The sequence below is a fragment of the Leucoraja erinacea genome, chromosome 1, assembly GCF_028641065.1.
Source record: "Leucoraja erinacea ecotype New England chromosome 1, Leri_hhj_1, whole genome shotgun sequence".
Classification (NCBI taxonomy): Eukaryota; Metazoa; Chordata; class Chondrichthyes; order Rajiformes; family Rajidae; genus Leucoraja; species Leucoraja erinaceus.
Genome location: NC_073377.1, coordinates 124,350,785 through 124,362,862, shown reverse-complemented (window position 1 = coordinate 124,362,862; position 12,078 = coordinate 124,350,785). Strand labels below are relative to the sequence as shown.

Sequence of the window (12,078 nt, the reverse complement as noted above, 5' to 3'; positions counted from 1 at the left end):
GCAATGGATCTATGTAACAACAGAACAGCTCTATTTAAAGTAGTTCTTTCTGCTATCCTGATGCCAATGTCACATGGGAAACCTTTAGGCTGTCTGGATTCTACACCTATCCTGACGATAAGTATAAACATGAATATCTATCCCTTTGCTGAAACCAATGCTCATTGTCACATTGCCATTTGTTTGCTCTTGATCTGCACAAGTAATCTGCTACATGTTCTCGAGCAAAAACTTTCCTCTGCATTCCCAAGCAAAAATAGGTTCCAATGATTAACAATTCTTTCTCTCCATGACAGGTTAATTTGTAGATTTCTGCATCTCTAGCTCCAGTGGTTAGTATTGGGTTCTGTAGTTCAAGCACATTATATTGTGGGTATAACAGTCTTCAAAATCTCCAGTTGTGTTTTCATGGGATTAAACAATCAGGGCAATTTGCACAATTAAGGTGGTTAAACACCTCAAGGACCTTCACAGGATCACTGTCAGATAATTTGTGTCATTCAGACACAAAAGGAGATATTCGGGTAAGTGATCAAAATGCTTGTTGGTTTTAAGGAATGTCTCAACTACCCTAAAAGAGGAAAGAGAGGTGGAGAGATTTAACGAGAATAGGATTTTGGTTATTGCAGGCTTGACTGCTAATGGTGTGGAGTTTTAAACAGAGTATGTGCGAGAGGCCAGAGTTTATGGAATATGGTGTCTTGGAAAATTCTAGGGCTGGAGAAAATTAGAGGAAGAAGGAAGGAGAGGACATGGGTGGATTTGAAATTGAGGATATTGATTTTAAAACTACATGAATGAATGTTGGAATGTGCAAGTTTTAATGTGGCCTGTGAGGTGATTTTACTGTGATGCTATCCAGTTCGACAATATTAGGAAGAGTTGGGAAGGATTATGTCTTGGATCAACTTCAAATCTAATGTGTACTGGGAGCTGTAATTACATATAGAATACAAGGCAGGAAGAAGTCTAAACTGCCACAGTGAAGAATGGCTTTAATATCTCCTATTCACCAATATGAAAGAAATAAAATATATTTATGTCTGGCTTGTCAATCTTGTTTATCAAGGGCACATGTAATGAAAGCACTGCTATGTTGGAAATGTGGCATCTTATCCTCCAACTGATAATCTGATATTAATAATCTGTTTAAATGCTGTTCACTGAGGGATTAGTATTGGCACAGCACAGTTTTTAAGGCATCAGAGAAACCAGACAGCTTAATGACCTCAAGCTGATCATCCTGCATGATGTTAACTGTGAGATAAGTAATAATTGGGCCACCGAGGAAAACCCTTTGCTTGTCATAAAGACTTTCTGCCGTCCTTCGATAACGTGAGGGCTAAGGTGTAGTCGTTCATATTTAACCAGCATCCTTGCTTTCTTGAAATTCTGAATCATCCTCTTTATCAACTGGAGACCTAGAGTGTCTTTTTTTTAGAGATTGAATGTAAAATCTTTACACTCGTGTGCAATGGAACTGGTATCTATAATGTTTCCACACAGAACTCTGATATATAATAGTGATTTTTGACCACAGTGGGATGGGTAAGATTTCCTATAAAAGCAACATCCACTCTGTCTGTCACTACCCTGCCAGGAACCTGGTGTGGTCGCCAGCCCTTGCCATTATTATTTTATATGCTGGGAACCTGATGAATTGCTGCAATCTCCTGGCATTTCCACCGTAATGATTTGCCCATGCACCGGGTCTTGGGTAAGAAGCAAGGCAATTTAATTTTGAGATGTGGGACTCAATGGTGTATCCAAGCCAGTATGGTAAATGCTAGCCATTTCCAGATATAGTTATACAGTCATAGAATGATACAGTGTGGAAACAGGCCCTTCAGCCCAACTTGCCCACACCGGCCAACAATGTCCCAGCTACACTAGTCCCACCTGCCCGCGTTTGGTCCATGTCCCTCCAAACCTGTCCGATCCATGTACCAATCTAGCTGTTTCCTAAATGTTGGGATAGTCCCTGTCTCAACTACCTCTTCTGGCAGCTTGTTCCATGCTCCCTTTCTGTGAAAAAGTTACCCCTCAGATTCCTATTAAATCTTTCCCTCTTCACCTTGAACCTATGTCCTCAGATATTCCAATGACTGCTCCGTATACAAACAGACCATTCGATCATGTTGGAAATTCCGCAGGGAATCATGGATTCATACAGCATGGAAGAATGTCCTTTGCCACATTGAGTGTGTGCCAACCACCTATTCCCATGAATCCTGCATTAATCCCGATCTTATTCTCCCCACATTCACATCAACTGTCCCAGTCTCTCCCAGTCACATACACAATAGGGGCAATTTACACTGGGCAATTAAACTTCCAACCTGCACATCTTAGCGCTGTGGTAGGAAACCAGAGCACCCAGAGGAAACCCAAACAGTCATAGGGAGAGCTTGCGAACCCCACACAGACAGCACCCGAAGTCTGGATTGGATTGGGTCGTTGTTGCCATGAGGCTGCAGCTCTAATAGTGGTGACATTATTGCTGAAACCAATCCTGCAGAAACCCCTTCTTTTTAATTTTACCGTTCATCATTCCCCAGCCCAGAAACTACTCCTGAGCAATAGGCTAGGCTCAATGGCGATTGCTGGCCATTGAACATGCAGCAGATCAAAGAGTGTGAACAGCTTCCCTCACATCCCGACATGATGTGATATGAGAGACATTTGTGCCTGTGTGGCCTGGCAACTTGTGCACAGGTGCTGCCAGTTCCTCGCAGTGGCCTTTTCACTGTCCCTTTCATGGTGTAACCATGAACCCATGTATCAATTCTGTCAGATGTCCAAATCTGAGGAAGGACATTATTGCCATAGAGGGATTTCAGAGACGGTTCACCAGACTGATTCATGGGATGTCAGGACTGTCTTATGAAGAAAGACTGGATAGACTTGATTTATACTCTCTAGAATTTAGGAGATTGAGAGGGGATCTTATTGAAACTTACAAAATTCTTAAGGGGTTGGACAGGCTAGATGCAGGAAGATTGTTCCCGATGTTGGGGAAGTCCAGAACAAGGGGTCACAGCTTAAGGATAAGGGGGAAATCCTTTAAAACCGAGATGATAAGAACTTTTTTCACACAGAGAGTGGTGAATCTCTGGAACTCTCGGCCAGTTCTTTGGCTATATTTAAGAAGGAGTTAGATGTGGCCCTTGTGGCTAAGGAGATCAGGGGGTATGGAGAGAAGGCAGGTACGGGATACTGAGTTGGATGATCAGCCATGATCATATTGAATGGCGGTGCAGGCTCGAAGGGCCGAATGGCCTACTCCTGCACCTAATTTCTATGTTTCTATGTTTCTATGTACTTGCACAGACAACAAGAAACCCGACTTGGCTTTGACTTGTGATAGACACAAAATGCTGGAGTAACTCAGCGGGTCAAACAGCTTCTCTAGAGAAATGGTATGCGTGACGTTTCAGGTCGGGACCCTTCTTCAGACTCTCTCAGTCTCTCTCAGACTCTGGCTGAAGAAGAACCCGACCCGAAACGTCACCCATCCTTTTTCTCCAGTCTGAAGACGGGTTCCAACAGGAAACGTCACCCATCTGTTTTCTCCAGAGATGCTGCCTGACTCCCTATGTTACTCCAGCAGGTTGTGTCTATCTTTGGTAGAGACCAGCATCTGCAGTTCTTTGTTTCGACATCTTGCCTTTGGCTTGTCTAGAATCTTCCAAGATACTATATTCCTCAAACTCTGACACATGCTCTGTTTGAAACTCTCCAATATGAACAGTCAACGCTTCAACAACAAAATCCCTTCCTCAGTAAATCACTCTATCTCTCTTTCCTCCTTTAAGATATTCCTTAAAACCAACTGTACTTATGCAAATGAAAATAAACTCGACTTGAATGACTATAGCAAGTAAGGGATATAGCAGACTCATTGTCTGTGCTCTTGTCATCAGTTAAGCACAGAATTCATCAGGCTGTTTAGGAAAGAACTGCAGATGCTGGTTTAAATCGAAGGTAGACACAAAATGCTGGAGTAACTCAGCAGGACAGGCAGCTTCTCTGGAGAGAAGGAATGGGTGACGTTGTGGGTCGAGACCCTTCTTCAGACTGATGTCAGGGGAGGGGGCTGGACAGAGATAGAATGTAGTCGGAGACAGTAAGACTGGTGGGAGAATTAGGAAGGGGAGGAGATGGAGAGAGGGGGAAAGCAAGGGCTATTTGAAGTTCGAGAAGTTAATGTTCATACTGCTGGAGTGTATGTTACCGAAGTGAAATATGAGGCGCTGCTCCTCCAATTTGTCCTGGGCCTCACTCTGACAATGGAGGAGGCCCAGGACAGAAAGGTCAGATTGGGAGGGGAAGTTACAGTGCTGAGCAGCCAGAAGATAGAAACATAGAAATTAGGTGCAGGAGTAGGCCATTCGGCCCTTCGAGCCTGCACCGCCATTCAATATGATCATGGCTGATCATCCAACTCAGTATCCCGTACCTGCCTTCTCCCCATACCCTCTGATCCCCTTAGCCACAAGGGCCACATCTAACTCCCTCTTAAATATAGCCAATGAACTGGCCTCGACTACCCTCTGTGGCAGAGAGTTCCAGAGATTCACCACTCTCTGTGTGAAAAAGTTCTTCTCATCTCAGTTTTAAAGGATTTCCCCCTTATCCTTAAGCTGTGACCCCCTTGTCCTGGACTTCCCCAACATCGGGAACAATCTTCCTGCATCTAGCCTGTCCAACCCCTTAAGAATTTTGTAAGTTTCTATAAGATCCCCTCTCAATCTCCTAAATTCTAGAGAGTATAAACCAAGTCTATCCAGTCTTTCTTCATAAGACAGTCCTGACATCCCAGGAATCAGTCTGTGAACCTTCTCTGCACTCCCTCTATGGCAATAATGTCCTTCCTCAGATTTGGAGACCAAAACTGTGCGCAATACTCCAGGTGTGGTCTCACCAAGACCCTTTACAACTGCAGTAGAACCTCCCTGCTCCTATACTCAAAACCTTTTGCTATGAAAGGTTAAGGCGGTCTGAGCGGAGGTGTTCAGTGAAACGATCGCCGAGCCTTGCTTGGTCTCGCCGATGTACAGGAGTTGACATCTGGAACAGCAGATACAGTAGATGAGGTTGGAGGAGGTGCAAGTGAACCTCTGCCTCATCTGAAAAGACTGTCGGGATCCTTGGATGGAGTCGAGGGGGGAGGTAAAGGGACGGATGTTGCATCTCCTACAGTTGCAGAGGAATGTACCTGGGGAGAAGGTTGTTTGGGTGGGAAGGGACGAGTTGACCAGGGAGTTGCGGAGGGAACGGTCTCTGCGGAAAGCAGAAAGGGGTGGAGATGGGAAGATGTGGCCAGAAGTGGGATCCCATTGGATCATTAGGCTGTTGTTAAACCTGAGAGATGAGTGGTATTGAGTGGTTGTTGCAAATTTCAATAACAAGCTTTCATGTCTTGCTGATTTAAGTCGGTGTCAGCTGCTTTATATACATGTATAAAATGAGCTTTGTAAGTAAAGCATTTTCTCACAGGGAGCTGTGTGAGAAAGCACAGCCCTCTCTGTTTTAGTAGCAATTATTAAAATAATTATTTTTTTTCCACTTCAGGCATCTTCAAAGTATAAACATCTGAGCAGTCTTTGCAACGCAGTGTTTCAACATATGGTAAACATTCAAACACTTGCTTAGCCTTAGTTTAATAACAGGCAGCTTAAAATCTTTGGGGAGAAAGAGTCTGAACCTCCTCGGATATATCAGCTATCACACACGGAGCAGTGCTAGATACCAGTGGGAAGACCGTTGGGGAGATTGTATCCAATGAGTTTTCACGGTTTCTACTAAAAGCAACTCAGTAATAAAGACAGCAATTTAATTCACATTGCACCTTTCTCATGTAATTTAAATAAGTACTTCAATCAGAGACTGTTTTGCGTTCAGCACAGACATTGTGGGCCAAAGGGCCTGTACCTGTTCTGTACTGTTCTAAGTTCTAAAATTGTGCGGCATGCCGAAAAACAGAGTTATATTAAATGAGTTGTGCTGAGTTATCAGTATTTAGCACTAATATAATCTTGCAAATGTCTCCTCCAGAATATGTAACTGAAACTTTGAATAGATCATACCAAAAAAAAAAGTAAACATTGGGCAACAGGGTGGCACAGCCATCGAGTTGCTGCCTAAAGGGCCCGTCCCACCAGCATGTGACTGCATGCGGCAAGCGCGACCTAACGTGGTCACTTGAGCCGTACGGCCTCGCGGGGCCGGTCCCACTTCGATCGCCGGAGCCATATGGAGTTGTGCAGGGCTCGTGCGGGGCTCCGAAAAACTGACACGGTCCAAAAATCCCGCGCGGCAACGGCCTGTCGGCCAGCAGCCGCATTGAGGCCGGCCGTACGTACGCACCGCCTCGACGGGTGTACGCAGCGTCTTGACGCCGTTATGCAGCGTTTTGACAGCGTACACCTAGCGCGTGGCGTTGCGCGATGACATCACCGCCCGGTGTGCCGTTGCTTGTTGACGTAACCGCCCGACGCCGTGCGACGTCCAAATTCAATCGGCCCGCCTCCTGTCCAGCTGTTTGGTGAGTATGATGTCGGGACCAGCTCCAGACGGCTCTGCGGATGGAAGTGGGACCGGCCCCGCGAGGCCGTACAGCTCAAGCGACCACGTTAGGTCGCACTTGCCGCATGCAGTTGCATGCTGGTGGGACAGGCCCTTTACAACGCCAGAGACCCAGGTTAGATCCTGACTACGGGTGCTATGTGTATGGAGTTTGTACGTTCTCCCTGGGTACTCCGGTTTCCTTTAACGCTTCAAAGACATACAGGTTTTTAGGTTAATTGGCTTTGGTAAAGTTTGTAAATTTTCCCTAGTGTGCAGGATAGTGCCAGCATACAGGGACCATTCATCGGTGTGGCCTCGATACCGAACCGAAGGGCCTGTTTCTGCGCTGTAACTCTTAACTAAATTAAAACATCAAAATTACTCCAAGCAAAGACACAAAATGTTGGAGTAACTCAGCAGGTCAGGCAGCATCTGTCGTGAACATGCATCGGTGACTTTTCCAGTTGGGTCCCTTCTTACAAAATTCTTAAGAGGTTGGACAGGCTAGATGCAGGAAGATTGTTCCCGATGTTGGGGAAGTCCAGGACAAGGGGTCACAGCTTAAGGATAAGTGGGAAATCCTTTAAAACCGAGATGAGAAGAACTTTTTTCACACAGAGAGTGGTGAATCTCTGGAACTCTCTGCCACAGAGGGTAATTGAGGCCAGTTCATTGGCTATATTTAAGATGTGGCCTAATTGAGTCTAAGGGGATCAGAGGGTATGGAGAGAAGGCAGGTACGGGATACTGAGTTAGATGATCAGCCATGATCATATTGAATGGCGGTGCAGGCTCGAAGGGCCGAATGGCCTCCTCCGCACCTAATTTCTATGTTTCTATGTTTCTTCTGACTGATTGCAGACGGTGGGGGTAAGAAATCTAGAAGAGTAAAATTATATTACTCCATTTTTGCGAAGCAAATCATTATGAGTGAAGCATTCAATTGTCAGTTAATTAGATGTTCTGTTTCTTTCCACCCTTAGGAAGATGAGAGCTCACCCGGCAGATACAGAGACCTCAAAAACTCTTTGACCCACTTACGATCTCAGCTCCAGGTAAAACAACACTGAACCCAGTCAATGCACTTTCTAATTTTAAAAAAGCATTTGTCATGTTTTAACAATTCAGATACGTGATGTATTATCGATTTGTGTTTTAAATGCAGTCAGCGACAGCAATGTATTGTTGTGGGTCTGCTGGTAATTTGAAGAGAGGCATGACTAATATCAAATCACACTGCACCAAGGCGCTATGTCTGAGATGCTGCCTGTGGCCACTGCCTTTGTTGCATCCACACACTCAGTCATTCCTTGATAACAATTAAAAATGAATCAAATTGGCCTAAACTGACATTGGTCAAAGTGCTAATCTTAGGAGGAAGCCAAGGCAGATAATTTCCACGGCACTTGAGGCTAAATATAGTTGTGAATGTTTAATTTAGTTTAGTGATACAGCATTGAAATGGGCCCTTTGGCCCACTGAGTCCGTGCCGACACCCGTTCACAGTAGTTCTATGCTATCCCACTTTTTCATCCACTCCCCACAGACTGGGGGCAGTGTACAGAGCCCAATTAACCTATGATCCCACAAGTGTTTGGAATGTGGAAGGAAACCAGAGCACCTGGAAGAAACCCACGTGGTCACAGGGAGAACTCGCAGAATCCACACAGACAGCATTCAAAGTCAGGATCGAACCCAGGTCTGTGGTACTGTGAGGTAACAGCTTATACCAGCTGCCCCACTGTGCTGATGCTTCAGCCTTGTATTTTTGAGGATGGTATATTCCATTCGAAATTAGTCACACTGATTCTTAGCACACTTGGACTTTTATCTCCTACTCGCAATAGGCTGGCATCTTATTTCCAGGTACTGCTCCCACAGTGCATTGCTGATAGCCTTATCCATGGGCACCCATCCACCGCAGTGAATGGTGATGCTTCCAACCATTATTTATGATCCTGTCCCCCATTTAGGGCATCCCATTGCTTCAACCATGGGAAAATACTGATCAGTCGGCTGAGAATGGGTAAGAGATGATAAGGTCATCAGTAAGAGGTTTCCTTGCTCATATTTTCTGAATGGTACCGAGACGTTCTTTGAACAGTGTGCCAAAGGGTACATTATTCAAGGACTAAGTCTCCGTACCATATTCTCTGCTGGAACTATGCTGTGATGAGACGGGCTACTCCAATAAATCAGTGAGTTTGGCTGGAATATATGATTGGGTGTGAATGGCTAAGGCTGACTGTTGCTTGGCGACTTTGTTGGCAAATCAAATATCAGTGACATGCTTTTTATATGATTAGCAGGTCTAGTTGTGTCTTCTTTGAGTCATATCCTGAGATCAAAACTCAGGGTGGGGCAGTGGTTGGCAGAGGGTCTTGTGGTTAATCCAGTGTAATTATTACTCATTGTGGTTCCTTCACCTGAGCAGCTTGCCAAGCTATAGGTATGTTACAAAACCTACCTGAATCGTGGCTGAGAATCTGCCCCACCCCGTGTTTGTGATTTTGGCGCTGTTTAGAGGGGGCGGGTTTAAAACGCGATTTTTACTAGGCTGTTGCAATCGAAAATGTTCAGCCTGGTAAATCATTAACGAAAAATCGCTGAAAGACCCCGTCGCAAAAGGTATTATTAGTTTTTATGGCCTTGTATAATAGTTATAATAGTTTAAAAATCACTCTCTAAACCCGCGACCTCTCGCAGCCCCAGGGTTTTATAAAGCAAACAATTAAAGATATGTACCTTATTTTTACATTAAAAGGGGCTTCTTAAGAACCCTGTATATAAAGTTTTCTATAGCGAGTAGCTAATTTTGGGCTCTTTATATCCCGCAGTATTTTTCTGGGCATTTGAGGGACAAATCCACTGCAATGTGAACGTTCTAAACCAGCGTGTTCACAGGATCCCACTAGAAAGCTGATTTTAAAATGGACTTTAATTTACAGCAATTGAACACTAAATTCTTTCCATTTGGCCTATAAATTAATGTAAATGAGATTTTAAAATCATGTTTTATTGTGAAATATTTATGAATATTATTTGGACACTTGGGCTATTTAAAAACGTTAATCATTTATTAAGAAATGGATAGATGTTTAGATCTAGTAATTGAAGTTTGAAATTTGCTACACTTGGGTAACTAACTAATTATATGCTTTAATTTCAGTTCATCCAAGTTAGATTATTTTATGTTTGTTTCAGAATGGTTCAATCTACGATAACTGAAAATTTCATTCAGTTCTCTTAATTTTTAAGAAGGTTATGGCCTTTTGACTGCCCATGATCACAGCTTTTTTGTTATGTCCATAGAAAATCAATAGGGAACAAGATGCTAATTTCCGAGTATGAAAATGGCCATAACTTTTTAAATACGACATATGAAAGTGAATTAGGTGTCAAATTAAACTTATGTTTATGCTTTATCTGATGGGATAAATTACAGACTTGATTTTTTAAATCTCAAAATTTTGTAACATTGCTACAAGCTATTCCAAGACAGTTAAGAGTCAACCATGTTGTCATGGTCACAGTTATATTTAGGCCAGATTAGGTTATGATCACATATTTCCCCCGTAATGCGATAAAAATGAATCAGAGGTTTTATGATAATCTGGTAGATTACTGTAATATTGTTTTGCTCAAAGATCAAATCAATTGCGTTACCTTTGCTGTGATATTTTTCGCATCACACTCCACCACTATTGGATGTCTGACTGCTCTCCCTCCCTGGTCTAGTGGCCAGTAACAGGAGTTAGATAATTAAATTCCCCACTGAAGAAGTAAGCAGGAGGACTCTGGAGAGTAGCCCAACTCCATCAGTCTAAAGAAGGGCCCCGGCCCAAATTGTCATCTGTACATTTCACTCCAAGGATGCTGCCTAACCAGTAGTGTTCGCCAGGACTTTAGCTTTTGCTCAAGCTTCCTGCGTCTGCAGTCTTTTGTGTATTTAGAATTAATTCTGTCACTGACGTTAGCTCTCTTGAGCACGAAACAGTGGTTCAAAAGGAAGAGATTAATCCACGACCAGATTCTCAAGGACAACCAGGGAAGGGCAATAACTGCTGGTATTGTCATTGACATCAATTACTAAGAACTAAAGGAGGAATTTTTCAAAAGACTAAACTGTGCTCTTTGTAGTAGCAAAAAAATAATGTGGTTAATTATTGTTATGCATACTAAAAAGTCAATGTCATCATTCACAATTTCTAAATCAAATATTCATAACTTGAGAAATGTCTAAAGTTGTTTCCAACCAGTTTTAACTGGGTGATAGGTTTTTGGATGGCCATTGAAACTGGCAGACTCTTGGAAGAAGATTGAGTGACTGACTAGGTTTTGTTTATGTGCAGTCTTTGTTCCTGATTGCTAATTTTCTTGATCATTTGAGTGTTAGCTAAGTGTTATTTATTTGAGTTAATTAGGTGAGCAGAACATTTGATTTAAGATGTAATTTTAAACCTCTGAGAAAATGCATTTATCAACGCAAACATTTTGGTTCCCAACAGAACGGAGACATCTTATTTCGAGAAGAGTTAATGCAGCAGAAGTGGACAGCTGTGTTTGATTCAGCTCGGAACAAGAACACTCAAACTCCCTCCATTGGACAATGTGTTCAAGAAGCCATGATTCTTGCAAGTGAGACATTGCATTATGAAACCTCTCGACACCTTTACTCAGTAACTCTTTTGTTGAGAAAGATAACGGCTCAATAAGAATTTGTTTTAGTTGACGTAGATGACATCAGCAAAACCATGTCCAATCTTGTCAGAATTTTGGTACAAGAGCTTTCAGATTTCAAGTTCAAGTTCTTGTTTCATTTATTGGTACAGTGAGATTTGAGTTACCATACAGATTTGTTCAGACAGCTGAATTATGTATTCCTTGCTTCACAAATCACACCTCATAAATCAGTTAGAAAGTTTCTTTCTTATGAATGCATTATTTTTTTTTAAAGTTCAGTTTTCCTGTTTCAAGTTCAAGTTCAAGTGAGTTTATTGTCATGTGTCCCTGTATAGGACAATGCAATTCTTGCTTTGCTTAAGCACACAGAACATAGTAGGCATTTACTACAAAACAGATAAATGGAGGAGACCATGGGGGGAGGACATGATTTGGGGGGGATGTAGTAAGGGGGGGGGGGACCCGGTAACGATGAGACCCAGGGGTACCGTTTGATTTCTGCTCATCTTTTACTATCTAGTGAACATATTGCATTGATGAGTACCTTCAGTTTGCTCAGATCAACGATATGTTAATTCTTATGTATGCCACCTTACCTTCCTTTCATGAAAGAAATCAGTCTGAGCGATAATCAGAGAAATGGTGAATGGTCTGAAATGACACGCTGGGCTTTTGCAGTCATTCCCCAAAGGTGTGTATAGAGCAAAAGCTGCTTATTGATCATAATGAAGGGCAGTCGACGAGAATATAAATGTGCAGTACGCCACAATGCATTTCAATTTAAATCAACGTAAAATAAACCCAAATTGAATTTGAACGATAAGG

General features: G+C 42.9%; 1 protein-coding gene across 4 annotated transcripts in view; it reads left to right on the top strand.

The window, feature by feature from the left end:
• LOC129701593 (myosin-13-like) overlaps positions 1–12,078 on the top strand; it is a 125,631-nt gene that overhangs the window by 32,222 nt on the left and 81,331 nt on the right. For 3 of the 4 annotated variants that reach the window (XR_008724218.1, XM_055642873.1, XM_055642893.1), the window contains exons 6-8: positions 5,575–5,631; positions 7,554–7,625; positions 11,079–11,208. Coding sequence is in view for 3 of the 4 variants with exons in the window: in XM_055642873.1 (XP_055498848.1) it covers positions 5,575–5,631; positions 7,554–7,625; positions 11,079–11,208 (259 nt within the window). In the remaining variant the exon portion in view is untranslated. The remainder of the gene's footprint in view (positions 1–5,574; positions 5,632–7,553; positions 7,626–11,078; positions 11,209–12,078) is intronic. The other variant, XM_055642879.1, reaches the window with a different exon arrangement.